General features: G+C 44.5%; 1 protein-coding gene across 3 annotated transcripts in view; it reads right to left on the bottom strand.

The window, feature by feature from the left end:
- LOC129869468 (solute carrier organic anion transporter family member 2A1-like) overlaps positions 1-16,584 on the bottom strand; it is a 103,165-nt gene that overhangs the window by 2,109 nt on the left and 84,472 nt on the right. Inside the window, exons 8-13 of one of the 3 annotated variants that reach the window (XR_008761910.1) lie at positions 15,596-15,760; positions 8,425-8,620; positions 5,843-5,990; positions 4,012-4,187; positions 2,605-2,669; positions 9-507 (exon numbers count right to left, since the gene is read on the bottom strand). Coding sequence is in view for 1 of the 3 variants with exons in the window: in XM_055943920.1 (XP_055799895.1) it covers positions 387-507; positions 2,605-2,669; positions 4,012-4,187; positions 5,843-5,990; positions 8,425-8,620; positions 15,596-15,760 (871 nt within the window). In the remaining 2 variants the exon portion in view is untranslated. The remainder of the gene's footprint in view (positions 1-8; positions 508-2,604; positions 2,670-4,011; positions 4,188-5,842; positions 5,991-8,424; positions 8,621-15,595; positions 15,761-16,584) is intronic. The other 2 variants (XR_008761911.1, XM_055943920.1) reach the window with 2 other exon arrangements.

Here is a 16,584-nt window from a genome sequence, read left to right on the forward strand (position 1 = left end):
GTTCTTACCTGTTCCTCAGGATGTTATTGTCATAGTAACCACAGCCCAGCCGGCTGTTACAGGGTTCTTACCTGTTCCTCAGGATGTTATTGTCATAGTAACCACATCCCAGCCGGCTGTTACAGGGTTCTTACCTGTTCCTCAGGATGTTATTGTCATAGTAACCACAGCCCAGCCGGCTGTTACAGGGTTCTTACCTGTTCCTCAGGATGTTATTGTCATAGTAACCACAGCCCAGCAGGCTGTTACAGGGTTCTTACCTGTTCCTCAGGATGTTATTGTCATAGTAACCACAGCCCAGCCGGCTGTTACAGGGTTCTTACCTGTTCCTCAGGATGTTATTGTCATAGTAACCACATCCCAGCCGGCTGTTACAGGGTTCTTACCTGTTCCTCAGGATGTTATTGTCATAGTAACCACATCCCAGCCGGCTGTTACAGGCCTGTTTCCACCAGATACAGGAGCTGTCGATGACAATGCCGAACAGGGCTGGGGCCGGTAACCAGGCTAGAATAGAGGAGGATCACACAATACATCACATTATATACAGGATCTGAGGATGGTCATGTTGAACAGGGCTAGTAACCAGGCTATTTAATATTATATTATATTATATACAGGAGCTGAGGACGGTCATGTTGAACAGGGCTAGTAACCAGGCTATTTAATATTATATTATATACAGGAGTTGAGGACGGTCATGTTGAACAGGGCTAGTAACCAGGCTATTTAATATTATATTATATACAGGAGCTGAGGATGGTCATGCTGAACAGGGCTAGTAACCAGGCTATTTAATATTATATTATATTATATACAGGAGCTGAGGATGGTCATGTTGAACAGGGCTGGTAACCAGGCTATTTAATATTATATTATATTATATACAGGAGCTGAGGATGGTCATGCTGAACAGGGCTGGTAACCAGGCTATTTAATATTATATTATATTATATACAGGATCTGAGGACGGTCATGTTGAACAGGGCTGGTAACCAGGCTATTTAATATTATATTATATACAGGATCTGAGGATGGTCATGTTGAACAGGGCTGGTAACCAGGCTATTAAATATGATATTATATTATATACAGGAGCTGAGGACGGTCATGTTGAACAGGGCTGGTAACCAGGCTATTTAATATTATATTATATACAGGAGCTGAGGATGGTCATGCTGAACAGGGCTGGTAACCAGGCTATTTAATATTATATTATATACAGGAGCTGAGGATGGTCATGCTGAACAGGGCTGGTAACCAGGCTATTTAATATGATATTATATACAGGAGCTGAGGATGGTCATGCTGAACAGGGCTGGTAACCAGGCTATTTAATATGATATTATATACAGGAGCTGAGGATGGTCATGCTGAACAGGGCTAGTAACCAGGCTATTTAATATTATATTATATTATATACAGGAGCTGAGGATGGTCATGTTGAACAGGGCTGGTAACCAGGCTATTTAATATTATATTATATTATATACAGGAGCTGAGGATGGTCATGCTGAACAGGGCTGGTAACCAGGCTATTTAATATGATATTATATACAGGAGCTGAGGATGGTCATGCTGAATAGGGCTGGTAACCAGGCTATTTAATATGATATTATATACAGGAGCTGAGGATGGTCATGCTGAACAGGGCTGGTAACCAGGCTATTTAATATGATATTATATACAGGAGCTGAGGATGGTCATGCTGAATAGGGCTGGTAACCAGGCTATTTAATATTATATTATATACAGGAGTTGAGGATGGTCATGTTGAACAGGGCTGGTAACCAGGCTATTTAATATTATATTATATTATATACAGGAGCTGAGGACGGTCATGTTGAACAGGGCTGGTAACCAGGCTATTTAATATGATATTATATTATATACAGGAGCTGAGGATGGTCATGTTGAACAGGGCTGGTAACCAGACTATTTAATATTATATTATATTATATACAGGAGCTGAGGACGGTCATGTTGAACAGGGCTGGTAACCAGGCTATTTAATATTATATTATATACAGGATCTGAGGATGGTCATGTTGAACAGGGCTGGTAACCAGGCTATTTAATATTATATTATATACAGGAGCTGAGGATGGTCATGTTGAACAGGGCTGGTAACCAGACTATTAAATATGATATTATATACAGGATCTGAGGATGGTCATGTTGAACAGGGCTAGTAACCAGACTATTAAATATGATATTATATTATATACAGGAGCTGAGGACGGTCATGTTGAACAGGGCTGGTAACCAGGCTATTTAATATTATATACAGGAGCTGAGGATGGTCATGTTGAACAGAGCTGGTAACCAGGCTATTATAATACAATAATATGGACATTATCTGAGACATAACTCTAAAAATGAACACTGTTCATAGAAAATAACAGCATTTCAATGTAGTTCACATCAGTTGTCATCCACTAGAGGGCACTGTAACACTACATTGACGGATGATAAAGCCGGGTCATATCCTAGAAGACGGGTCATATCCTGGAGCGGTGGATTTGATATATCATTATATTCCATTGTGTGTTGTTTTAGCAACATCTGTCTTTATAAAGAAGACATCTAAAAGAGGACACTTACCAAGCACTCTCATGAGCAGAAACTGGACTCCTATGGCAAAGGATTTGTCTTCATGGGGAACAGTTCTGAAACAATTCAAGCAAAGAAAGATAGATTACATAAAAAAAATTAAAAAACGAATTATAAAGTTTTAGCTTAAATATGTTAAATATGTTAAACATCTTCTCTTTGGACTTTGTGCTACTTATGAGGAGTATTCCAAATCAAATTATAATGAACAATTAAATGAAATTACACTTTATCCCGCCATTAATTAGCTGAGGACCATCATATATTCAGTACCAGTCAAAAGTTCAGTCACACCTACTCATTCAAGGGTTTTTCTTTATTTTTTACTATTTTCTACATTGTAGAATCATAGTGAAGACATCAACACTATGAAATAACACATATGGAATCATGCAGTAACCAAAAAAAAGTGTTAAACAAATCAAAATATATTCCATCATATAGATGGGGTTGTGTGTTAGAGAGAGAGGTTACCTGAGGACCATCATATAGATGGGGCTGTGTGTTAGAGAGGTTACCTGAGGACCATCATGTAGATGGGGTTGTGTGTTAGGGAGAGAGAGGTTACCTGAGGACCATCATATAGATGGGGTTGTGTGTTAGAGAGAGAGGTTACCTGAGGACCATCATGTAGATGGGGTTGTGTGTTAGGGAGAGAGAGGTTACCTGAGGACCATCATATAGATGGGGTTGTGTGTTAGGGAGAGAGAGGTTACCTGAGGACCATCATATAGATGTGGTAGTGTGTTAGGGAGAGAGAGGTTACCTGAGGACCATCATATAGATGTGGTAGTGTGTTAGAGAGGTTACCTGAGGACCATCATGTAGATGGGGTTGTGTGTTAGAAAGAGAGGTTACCTGAGGACCATCATATAGATGTGGTAGTGTGTTAGAGAGGTTACCTGAGGACCATCATGTAGATGGGGTTGTGTGTTAGGGAGAGAGAGGTTACCTGAGGACCATCATGTAGATGGGGCTGTGTGTTAGAGAGAGAGGTTACCTGAGGACCATCATATAGATGGGGTTGTGTGTTAGAGAGAGAGGTTACCTGAGGACCATCATATAGATGGGGCTGTGTGTTAGAGAGGTTACCTGAGGACCATCATATAGATGGGGTTGTGTGTTAGAGAGAGAGGTTACCTGAGGACCATCATATAGATGGGGTTGTGTGTTAGAGAGAGAGAGAGGTTACCTGAGGACCATCATGTAGATGGGGTTGTGTGTTAGGGAGAGAGAGGTTACCTGAGGACCATCATATAGATGGGGTTGTGTGTTAGAGAGAGAGAGAGAGAGGTTACCTGAGGACCATCATATAGATGGGGTTGTGTGTTAGAGAGAGAGAGGTTACCTGAGGACCATCATATAGATGGGGTTGTGTGTTAGGGAGAGAGAGGTTACCTGAGGACCATCATATAGATGGGGTTGTGTGTTAGGGAGGCGATCAACCCGGCCAGAGAGACGAGGAACATGACAGGAAGCAGGAAGTGAGGACATTGGTTGGGGCATGGTCCGGGGCGGGCAGTACCCCCATCACTACCCTGGCTGTAGGCTATACAGATACAGTCTGTGTACTTCTACAGCAGAAGAAGAACACAGGAGACACCAGTGTCAATATATAAAAGATAGACGCCATACATTTCTCAGATTCAAAAAGCAAATTGTACAAAATGACTTGTTTTCAAATAAGACAACGGCTAAATTGTGAACGATCGATACCCTGTACTGATTTCAAAGTACTGTAATTAACGTTAACTACAGTTAACTCCGTTAAACGGGTGTCCTGACTCTCTGAGGTCATTAAAGATCCCATGGCACTTATCGTAAGAGTAGGGGTGTTAACCCCGGTGTCCTGGCTAGATTCCCAATCTGGCCCTCAAAGCATCATGGTCACCTAATAATCCCCAGTTTACAATTGGCTCATTCATCCCCCTCCTCTCCCCTGTAACTATTCCCCAGGTCGTTGCTGCAAATGAGAACGTGTTCTCAGTCAACTTACCTGGTAAAATAACGGTAAAATAAATAAATAAAACTCTTGGTCTGAATTGAAGACTAGCTAATTTCAACTCGTCAACATAATGGCCATGCATTGTTTATTATATACACACGAAGTCAATTAAACTATGAGCCTTGCCACAGTCCTTTTACTTGTGGATTACTCTACTACTGCAACATCTACACGTGGTTTATCTCCACTTAGAACACTTCCTGTGTCCCAGGGCTGATTACAGACGGATCGGACCGGCCCATTGATTATTAAACCATCCGTATCGCGTAGCTGCACTGTAGGTAGAGAGACTGTAGCCCAGTCAGACACATAGCGATATGTCTGGCTGGCTGCCTTGCTGACCCAAAGACACTCTCCTAGACTGGGTTTAATCAGTTTAACCAGTTGAAGATTTAGACCTTACATATGTAGGATCTTAATTTGACCCGTTTCTTACAGTAGGAACATACCAGGACATGGCCCTGCAGTAAACAGGAAAATGTGAATTATTTTGTGGATTATAATTCATGGACATTTTTGTAAGGGGGTTGGATACATTTGTTTGTTTGGGCAAATCAAGTCTGACGTTTTTAAGTGGAAACGTTAGAAGCTTTTTTAAACCTTGAATACACTACAATCGGTAGTGAAAAAAGTACCCAATTGTCATACTTGAGTAAAAGTATAAATCATTTAAAATTCCTTATATTAAGCAATAAGGATGGCACCATTTCTTGTTTTCTTAATTTACGGATAGCCAGGGGCACACTTCAACACTAATTTAGACTTAATTTACAAACAAAGTATGTGTTTAGTGAGTCCTCCAGATCAGAGGCAGTAGGGATGACCAGGGATGTTCTCTGGATAAGTGTGTGAATCAGACCTTATTCCTGTCCTGCTAAGCACTCAAAATGAAACTAGTACTTTTAGGTGTCAGGGAAAATGTATGGAGTAAAAAGTACATTATTTTCTTTAGGAATGTAGTGAAGTTAAAGTTGTCAAAAATATAAATAGTAAAGTACAGATACCCCCAAAAAATGACTTAAGTAGTACTTTACACTACAAGTTTGCATTTCCTGCTGTACAGGACATTTACTGGGTGATCAAATTAAGATCCTACATCTGTAACATTACCATTGGTTCAGTTATGCCATATTACTTCCCTAACTTAATTTGGACTTGATCTTTCTGCAATCAAAGCAGATGAATGTGCACTCGTCAGAAGCCTAAGATTAAATGGCCACCTACCAGAACCCTGAATTTGTTATTGGGGTCTTTGGTGTACTCTTTGCAGCCTGCGTGACAGGGAGACAGGTACTCGATGTTGTCAGATCCACACACTGGGTTAAAGGCGTTAACAGGACAGGAGCAGTTAGAATTACAGGTGGCCAGAAATCTGTGGGAGGGGAGAAGATGTTTAGAGAATAGGTTAGGGTGTCACAATAGAGGTATACCATTTTTCCACATTATTGTGCTGAGCTGGCTCAGATATTGTCTTTTCATGTTGACCTTTCCAGCACGGTTCCAGCAAACTATGGTGGATGCCTAACGAATTGCAAAAAAAAAAAATCGCTGAAGTTGGAGACTTTTATTTCCCTCGCCAACTTTAAACATCTGCTATCTGAGCAGCTAACCGATCGCTGCAGCTGTACATAGTCCATCTGTAAACAGCCCACCCAATTTACCTGCCTCATCCCCTTACTGTTTTTTATTTATTTACTTTTCTGCTCTTTTGCACACTAGTATCACTACTTACACAATATCATCTGATGATTTATCACTCCAGTGTTAATCTGCTAAATTGTAATTATTCTCTCCTATGGCCTATTTATTGCCTACCTCCTCATGCCTTTTGCACACAATGTATATAGACTCATTTCTTTTTCCTACTGTGTTATTGTGTTATTGACTTGTTTATTGTTTACTCCATGTGTAACTCTGTGTTGTTGTATGTGTCAAACTGCTTTGCTTTATCTTGGGCAAGTCGCAGTTGTAAATGAGAACTTGTTCTCAACTAGCCTACCTGGTTAAATAAAGGTGAAATAAATAAAGAAATAAAAAATGGTTAAGCAGGCCAGAAGAGTACAAGGCTAGCTAGGCTTGGCTCACCTCGGCTCAGTTCACTAGTGTGAAAAGGGCATTTCCACGTTTATATAAGGGTTATGGGATCACAGCAGAGTTCTGGGTGAGTTAAGTTTATCGGTAGAGTTCTGGGTGAGTTAAGTTTATCAGTAGAGCTCTGGGTGAGTTAAGTTCATCAGTAGAGTTCTGGGTGAGTTAAGTTTATCGGTAGAGTTCTGGGTGAGTTAAGTTCATCAGTAGAGTTCTGGGTGAGTTAAGTTCATCAGTAGAGTTCTGGGTGAGTTAAGTTCATCAGTAGAGTTCTGGGAGTGTTAAGTTCATCAGTAGAGTTCTGGGTGAGTTAAGTTCATCAGTAGTTAAGTTTGAGTTAAGTTTAAGTTCAGTTTATCAGTAGAGCTCTGGGTGAGTTAAGTTTATCAGTAGAGCTCTGGGTGAGTTAAGTTTATCAGTAGAGCTCTGGGTGAGTTAAGTTCATCAGCAGAGTTCAGTGCCAAACCACATAACAGAAGACAACTGAGATATGGGGTTATGGGGTAAAGACCAGAGTTCCTGTTATTGTTATGTGTTGTTCATTAGCCTCTGTTTGGTGTTGTACTTTAGTAACAACATCCCTAGTCACCAGTGGCACAGCGCCGAACAGTAGCCTTTGTCTTAGTGTCCACAAGTGGCTAGTTAATTAACGGTGTCTTCTACAAAGTTCACAAGGCTCCGTATGTTTGCTTGTGTAATATCAAAAAGGTAAGCTAAATTAAGTTCAATGTCCTCAAGACCTGACAATATTGTAACTGATGGGCTTGTGCAAGTGTTTCACCAGACTCTTTTTTTGTACAATGAATTAAAATGCTTCTGACCTCTCTAGAAATCTGTGAATTAAAAACCTACAAAATATCAACTGTCAATCTACAGAGACAGTAACACAGCATCCCCAAAATGACAAACTACAAACAACATCAACAACAGCCCAATCAGCCAAGGCAGGGCCCAATCAGTCAGGGCAGGGCCCAATCAGCCAAGGTAGGGCCCAATCAGTCAGGGCAGGGCCCAATCAGCCAAGGCAGGGCCCAATCAGTCAGGGCAGGGCCCAATCAGCCAAGGTAGGGCCCAATCAGTCAGGGCAGGGCCCAATCAGCCAAGGCAGGGCCCAATCAGCCAAGGCAGGGCCCAATCAGTCAGGGCAGGGCCCAATCAGCCAAGGCAGGGCCCAATCAGCCAAGGCAGGGCCCAATCAGTCAGGACATGGCCCAATCAGTCAGGACATGGCCCAATCAGTCAGGACATGGCCCAATCAGTCAGGACATGGCCCAATCAGCCAGGACAAGGCCCAATCAGTCAGGACATGGCCCAATCAGCCAGGACATGGCCCAATCAGTCAGGACATGGCCCAATCAGTCAGGACATGGCCCAATCAGTCAGGACATGGCCCAATCAGTCAGGACATGGCCCAATCAGTCAGGACATGGCCCAATCAGTCAGGACATGGCCCAATCAGTCAGGGCAGGGCCCAATCAGCCAGGGCAGGGCCCAATCAACCAGAACATGGCCCAATCAACCAGAACATGGCCCAATCAACCAGTGCTACATGGCCCAATCAACCAGTGCTACATGGCCCAATCAACCAGTGCTACATGGCCCAATCAACCAGTGCTACATGGCCCAACCAACCAGGGCTACATGGCCCAATCAGTCAGGACATGGCCCTCCAAATATGTAACTGTTTGGCAAAGATGCAGATCCCTTCTCTGACTCACCCATGGGGTGTGTAGTTGACCTTCGCCACCCTCTGTGTGGGACAGCCCATGAAGAAGAGAGGGATGATGAGGAGGACAGAAATGGTGAGCATGGCGACAGAGAAACGAGGGATGGTCTTCAGAGAGAGACCTGTCCTCTTCATGATGACTCCACCCACCAGCATCCCCACGGCAACGGACGGAAGGTTCACCGCACCTGAGGGAGAAGACAAGATTTTGAGAGCAGAACAGATTTAAATACTTTCTCCACAGTATGTGACCGTATACTGTTTCTTTGTATCTGTGTGGTGTATCGATATCTACATACAGAACTCCAAAAGACAGAGATAGTATGAAAGAGTACTTAGAGAACTGACTTCACTAAAAGATAAGATCAGCTTTATTGTCTCAGGCATACAAACGCTAGCCTGGTTGCCAGTCTCTGTTCAGCTGTTACATTGTACATGACACAGAGTAGAAGGAGTGGAATGTTACAGAGACTGGCAACCAGATCAGAGCCGCAGGGAAAACGTGTAGCGAGACAGCATTTGCCCCAGTACTTTTCAATCTGGTACGGCGCCGCCATACCATTTTCAAAAGCAGCAGCACCAAACGCGTTTTCACCAGACATTTATTAGTTCACGTCACAGAAAATAAAACGTAGAAAAAAAAACTGCAATGGAAAAGAAAGCAGTCGTTTCTCACTGAACAAGTTGACGTAGTACCACCCCCCAAATTTCTGCCCATTTTGTTTTGTCTAGTGAATAAAACCTGGGATTTCACACGGTAACCCCGCCCCCCTCCCGCTGTGATAGGTGGGTTCACCTGTCAACCGCGCCTCTCAACAACTATTTTTGGTTGCACCTGCACCTCGTTGTTTGACTCCGCCTTCCTCATGAGAGCGAACACCATTTTTAATGGAAAACAAGGTAGCTACAGTCTCTTGACATTCACACCCATTGACTTTTTACACATTTTTGTTGTGTTAACGACTGAAATGTAGATTAGTTTGTCATCGGCCTACACACAATACCCCATCAATTCAAAGTGTACAGTGCCTTGCTAAAGTATTCATCCCCCTTGGCGTTTTTCCTATTTTGTTGCATTACAACCTGTAATTTAAATGGATTTTTATTTGGATTTCATGTAATGGACATACAATTACTTGTTTCAACAAAAAAAAATACTGAAAAGTGTAGCGTGCATATGTATTCACCCCCTTTGCTATGAAGCCCCTAAATAAGATCTGATGCAACCAATTACCTTCAGGAGTCACATAATTAGTTAAATAAAGTCCACCTGTGTGCAATCTAAGTGTCACATGATCTGTCAAATGATCTCAGTATATATACACCTGTTCTGAAAGGCCCCAGAGTCTGCAACACCACTAAACAAGGGGCACCACCAAGCAAGCGGCACCATGAAGACCAAGGAGCTCTCCAAACAGGTCAGGGACAAAGTTGTGGAGGAGTACAGATCAGGGTTGGGTTATAAAAAAAATATCCGAAACGTTGAACATCCCACGGAGCACCATTAAATCCATTATTAAAAAATGGAAAGAATATGGCACCACAACAAACCTGGCAAGAGAGGGCCGCCCACCAAAACTCACGGACCAGGCAAGGAGGGCATTAATCAGAGGCAACAAGGAGACCAAAAATAACCCTGAAGGAGCTGCAATGTCCATAGGACCATTTTAAGCCGTACACTCCACAGAGCTGGACTTTATGGAAGAGTGGCCAGAAAAAAGCCATTGCTTAAAGAAAAAAATAAACAAACCCATTTGGTGTTCACCAAAGGCATGTGAGAGACTCCCCAAACATATGGAAGAAGGTACTCTGGTCAGATGAGACTAAAATTGAGCGTTTTGGCCATCGAGGAAAACGCTATGTCTGGCGCAAACCCAACACCCTTCATCACCCCGAGAAAACCATCCCCACAGTGAAGCATGGTGGCAGCATCATGCTGTGGGGATGTTTTTCATCGGCAGGGACTGGGAAACTGGTCAGAATTTGAAGGAATGATAATTGGCGCTAAGTACAGGGATATTTTTGGGGGGAAATCTGTTTCAGTCTTCCAGAGATTTGAGACTGGGACGGAGGTCCCTAAGCATACTGCTAAAGCAGTAAGAGGAAACATTTAAATGTCTTGGAATGGCCTAGTCAAAGCCCAGAACTCAATCCAATTGAGAATCTGTGGTATGACTTAAAGAATGCTGTACACCAGCGGAACCCACCCAACTTGAAGGAGCTGGAGCAGTTTTGCCTTGAAGAATGGGCAACAATCCCAGTGGCTAGATGTGCCAAGCTTATAGAGACATATCCCAAGAGACTTGCAGCTGTAATTGCTGCAAAAGGTGGCTCTGCAAAGTATTGACTTTGGGGGGGTGAATAGTTATGCACGCTCAAGTTTTCAGTTTTTTTGTCTTATTTCTTGTTTGTTTCACAATTTCACAATTGTTTCATACTTCAAAATGGTAGGCATGTTATGTAAATCAAATTATACAACCCCCCCCAAAATCTATTTTTATTCCAGGTTGTAAAGCAACAAAATAGGAAAAATGCCAAGGGGGGTGAATACTTTAGCAAGCCATGGTAATCATGTTTTCAAAATGAAAAGCTGAAATGCCTTGATACAATAAGTATTCATCCCCTTTGTTATGGCAAGCCTAAATCATTTCAGGAGTAAAAATGGACTCACTCTGTGTGCAATAATAGTGTTAAACATGATTTTTGAACGACTGTCTTATCTCTGTACATACAATTATCTGTAAGGTCCCTCAGTCGAGCAGTAACTTTCAAACACAGCTGTAACTCAACAAAATGTGGAATACGTCATGGGGTATGAATACTTTCTGAAGGCACTGTATGTGTTAATAAAAACAGTTTAAGTCGTCCTCTATGATCCAATCTATAGCTAGCTCACAAAACTACTAACGTTAGCTTTAGTAGCATAGCTAGCTAGCTAGCTGGCTGACATTAGCTGGTTAGATTGATGCAATCATGTAGCCAGCAGCTAACGTTAATAACGTAGACTCAACTGAATGTGTTTGGCGCAGGATAAAGAATATGAAATGATCTGCTGCTTCTACCCAAGGCATACTGTTCCTGGAAAGGTTAGTCAGTCAGTTTGTTAGTCCAGTTATGTTGGCATATTATTTCCACTGCTGGTGATTATTCACAAATGTTTGTGGTAAAAAAGTAAATATTCTACAACTTCCGCCACAGAGCGGTCGACACAGACACTATGAACACACATAGTTTGATCCAGGGTTTGATCCACCTTAGGCCAGGAGTGTTTTAATTTAGCTGGGAAGCAATGAGGAGATTCAAGATGCCCCCCCCCATATCAATTCCATTTTTTTAGTTGAGTTTCGATTGACCTCTTTACCGCATCTATAGTTTATCAATAAAGATACAGACATACTAGCTCCTCTGTTCAACATAGTGTGTGTGTGTGTGTGTACGCAGGCCTGCATAGGACAAAGCAGCTAATGAGGTACTGCTCTGTCAGCTGTCATAGGCAGCCTTGCTGTCTGGAGAAGCTGTCTGCTGTCTGGAGAAGAGCTGCCTGCTTTCTGGAGAAGAGCTGTCTGCTGTCTGGAGAAGAGCTGTCTGCTGTCTGGAGAAGAGCTGTCTGGAGAAGAGCTGTCTGCTGTCTGTCTGGAGAAGAGCTGTCTGCTTTCTGTCTGGAGAAGAGCTGTCTGCTTTCTGTCTGGAGAAGAGCTGTCTGCTTTCTGTCTGGAGAAGAGCTGTCTGCTTTCTGTCTGGAGAAGAGCTGTCTGCTTTCTGTCTGGAGAAGAGCTGTCTGCTTTCTGTCTGGAGAAGAGCTGTCTGCTGTCTGGAGAAGAGCTGTCTGCTGTCTGGAGAAGAGCTGTCTGCTGTCTGGAGAAGAGCTGTCTGCTGTCTGGAGAAGAGCTGTCTGCCTTCTGTCTGGAGAAGAGCTGTCTGCCTTCTGTCTGGAGAAGAGCTGTCTGCCTTCTGTCTGGAGAAGAGCTGTCTGCCTTCTGTCTGGAGAAGAGCTGTCTGCTGTCTGTCTGGAGAAGAGCTGTCTGCTTTCTGGAGAAGAGCTGTCTGCTTTCTGTCTGGAGAAGAGCTGTCTGCTGTCTGTCTGGAGAAGAGCTGTCTGCTTTCTGTCTGGAGAAGAGCTGTCTGCTTTCTGTCTGGAGAAGAGCTGTCTGCTTTCTGTCTGGAGAAGAGCTGTCTGCTTTCTGTCTGGAGAAGAGCTGTCTGCTTTCTGTCTGGAGAAGAGGGTGCTTTCTGTCTGGAGAAGAGCTGTCTGCTTTCTGTCTGGAGAAGAGCTGTCTGCTTTCTGTCTGGAGAAGAGGGTGCTTTCTGTCTGGAGAAGAGCTGTCTGGAGAAGAGCTGTCTGGAGAAGAGCTGTCTGGAGAAGAGCTGTCTGGAGAAGAGCTGTCTGGAGAAGAGGGTGCTTTCTGTCTGGAGAAGAGGGTGCTTTAATGTTTCCATATATCCATGTGTGAATCCTTCTCAACTGTAATGTGATTTTGTGGATTCAAATAAACTACACTGCTCAACAAAAATAAAGGGAACACTTACACAACACAATGTAACTCCAAGTCAATCACACTTCTGTGAAATCAAACTGTCCACTTAGGAAGCAACACTGATTGACAATAAATTTCACATGCTGTTGTGCAAATGGAATAGACAAAAGGTGGAAATTATAGGCAATTAGCAAGACACCCCCAATAAAGGAGTGGAGACGCTACCAGGAGACAGGCCAGTACATCAGGAGACGTGGAGGAGGCCGTAGGAGGGCAACAACCCAGCAGCAGGACCGCTACCTCCACCTTTGTGCAAGGAGGAGCACTGCCAGAGCCCTGCAAAATGACCTCCAGCAGGCCACAAATGTGCATGTGTCTGCTCAAACGGTCAGAAACAGACTCCATGAGGGTGGTATGAGGGCCCGACGTCCACAGGTGGGGGTTGTGCTTACAGCCCAACACCGTGCAGGACGTTTGGCATTTGCCAGAGAACACCAAGATTGGCAAATTCGCCACTGGCGCCCTGTGCTCTTCACAGATGAAAGCAGGTTCACACTGAGCACATGTGACAGACGTGACAGAGTCTGGAGACGCCGTGGAGAACGTTCTGCTGCCTGCAACATCCTCCAGCATGACCGGTTTGGCGGTAGGTCAGTCATGGTGTGGGGTGGCATTTCTATGTGGGGCCGCACAGCCCTCCATGTGCTCGCCAGAGGTAGCCTGACTGCCATTAGGTACCGAGATGAGATCCTCAGACCCCTTGTGAGACCATATGCTGACACATGCACATTTGTGGCCTGCTGGAGGTCATTTTGCAGGGCTCTGGCAGTGCTCCTCCTTGCACAAAGGCGGAGGTAGCGGTCCTGCTGCTGGGTTGTTGCCCTCCTACGGCCTCCTCCACGTCTCCTGATGTACTGGCCTGTCTCCTGGTAGCGCCTCCATGCTCTGGACACTACGCTGACAGACACAGCAAACCTTCTTGCCACAGCTCGCATTGATGTGCCATCCTGGATGAGCTGCACTACCTGAGCCACTTGTGTGGGTTGTAGACTCCGTCTCATGCTACCACTAGAGTGAAAGCACCGCCAGCATTCAAAAGTGACCAAAACATCAGCCAGGAAGCAAGGAACTGAGAAGTGGTCTGTGGTCACCACCTGCAGAACCACTCCTTTATTGGGGGTGTCTTGCTAATTGCCTATAATTTCCACCTTTTGTCTATTCCATTACAGCATGTACAGCATGTGAAATGTATTGTCAATCAGTGTTGCTTCCTAAGTGGACAGTTTGATTTCACAGAAGTGTGATTGACTTGGAGTTACATTGTGTTGTTTAAGTGTTCCCTTTATTTTTTTGAGCAGTGTGTGTGTGTGTGTGTGTGTGTGTGTGTGTGTGTGTGTGTCTGTGTGTGTGTGTGTCTGTGTGTCTGTGTGTCTCTGTTTGTCTGTGTGTCTCTGTTTGTCTGTGTGTCTCTGTTTGTCTGTGTGTCTCTGTTTGTCTGTGTGTCTCTGTTTGTCTGTGTGTCTCTGTTTGTCTGTGTGTCTCTGTTTGTCTGTGTGTTTCTGTTTGTCTGTGTGGTGAGTATTTTGGGCTCCCGAGTGGCGCAGCGGTCTGAGACACTCCATCTCAGTGCAAGAGGCGTCACTACAGTCCCCCTGGTTTGAATCCAGGCTGCATCACATCCGGCTGTGATTGGGAGTCCCATAAGGCGGTGCACAATTGGCCCAGCGTCGTCCGGGTTTGACTTGTCTGACTTGTCTATTTTAATAAAGGTTAAATGTACGTCCGTCGTGTGTGTTGTACTGACCTATGAGGAGGCAGTGGTGCTGTACTGACCTATGAGGAGACAGTGGTGCTGTACTGACCTATGAGGAGACAGTGGTGCTGTACTGACCTATGAGGAGACAGTGGTGTTCTGTACTGACCTATGAGGAGGAAGTGGTGCTGTACTGACCTATGAGGAGGAAGTGGTGCTGTACTGACCTATGAGGAGACAGTGGTGTTCTGTACTGACCTATGAGGAGGAAGTGGTGCTGTACTGACCTATGAGGAGGAAGTGGTGCTGTACTGACCTATGAGGAGACAGTAGTGCTGTACTGACCTATGAGGAGACAGTGGTGCTGTACTGACCTATGAGGAGACAGTGGTGCTGTACTGACCTATGAGGAGACAGTGGTGTTCTGTACTGACCTATGAGGAGGAAGTGGTGCTATACTGACCTATGAGGAGACAGTAGTGCTGTACTGACCTATGAGGAGACAGTGGCGCTGTACTGACCTATGAGGAGGCAGTGGTGCTGTACTGACCTATGAGGAGGCTGTGGTGCTGTACTGACCTATGAGGAGACAGTAGTGTTCTGTACTGACCTATGAGGAGGCAGTAGTGTTCTGTACTGACCTATGAGGAGACAGTGGTGCTGTACTGACCTATGAGGAGGCAGTGGTGCTGTACTGACCTATGAGGAGACAGTGGTGCTGTACTGACCTATGAGGAGACAGTGGTGCTGTACTGACCTATGAGGAGGCAGTGGTGCTGTACTGACCTATGAGGAGACAGTAGTGTTCTGTAATGACCTATGAGGAGACAGTAGTGCTGTACTGACCTATGAGGAGGAAGTGGTGCTGTACTGACCTATGAGGAGACAGTAGTGTTCTGTAATGACCTATGAGGAGACAGTAGTGCTGTACTGACCTATGAGGAGGTTGCTGTAAGCGGTGGTCGTGCTGTACTGTCTCTCCAGGTACTTGTTGAGGAAGGTAGCGAGGCCAGCGATGACTGAAGAGAAACAGCACTGAGACAGAACCAACAGCAGGAACAGAGGACTGAGGAGCAGACGGACAAACAGCCTGGGGAACACTGGGGAGAGAGGAACAGAGGACAGACAGACACACATATACACACACACACACACACACACACACACACACACACACACACACACACACACACACACACACACACACACACACACACACACACACACACACACACACACACACACACAAATAAATGAGTCAGTTCACTAAGAAATACTGTAGCTACCAGGCAGACTCTCTGTGAAATCCTATAAAACACACAATACAAGTATAAAACAAGTTTCTCAAAACAATGGTCAGAGGGACCGGTACCAACATCAGTGACTACATCTCCTAACGTTGGTCAGAGGGACCGGTACCAACATCAGTGACTACATCTCCTAACGTTGGTCAGAGGGACCGGTACCAACAACAGTGACTACATCTCCTAACGATGGTCACAGGGACCGGTACCAACAACAGTGACTACATCTCCTAACGTTGGTCAGAGGGACCGGTACCAACATCAGTGACTACATCTCCTAACGATGGTCAGAGGGACCGGTACCAACATCAGTGACTACATCTCCTAACGTTGGTCAGAGGGACCGGTACCAACATCAGTGACTACATCTCCTAACGTTGGTCAGAGGGACCGGTACCAACATCAGTGACTACATCTCCTAACGATGGTCAGAGGGACCGGTACCAACATCAGTGACTACATCTCCTAACGTTGGTCAGAGGGACCGGTACCAACATCAGTGACTACATCTCCTAACGTTGGTCAGAGGGACCGGTACCAACATCAGTGACTACATCTCCTAACGTTGGTCAGAGGGACCGGTACCAACATCAGTGACTACATCTCCTAACGTTGGTCAG

Source organism: Salvelinus fontinalis, chromosome 14 (genome assembly GCF_029448725.1).
Source record: "Salvelinus fontinalis isolate EN_2023a chromosome 14, ASM2944872v1, whole genome shotgun sequence".
In the NCBI taxonomy this organism is placed as follows: domain Eukaryota; kingdom Metazoa; phylum Chordata; class Actinopteri; order Salmoniformes; family Salmonidae; genus Salvelinus; species Salvelinus fontinalis.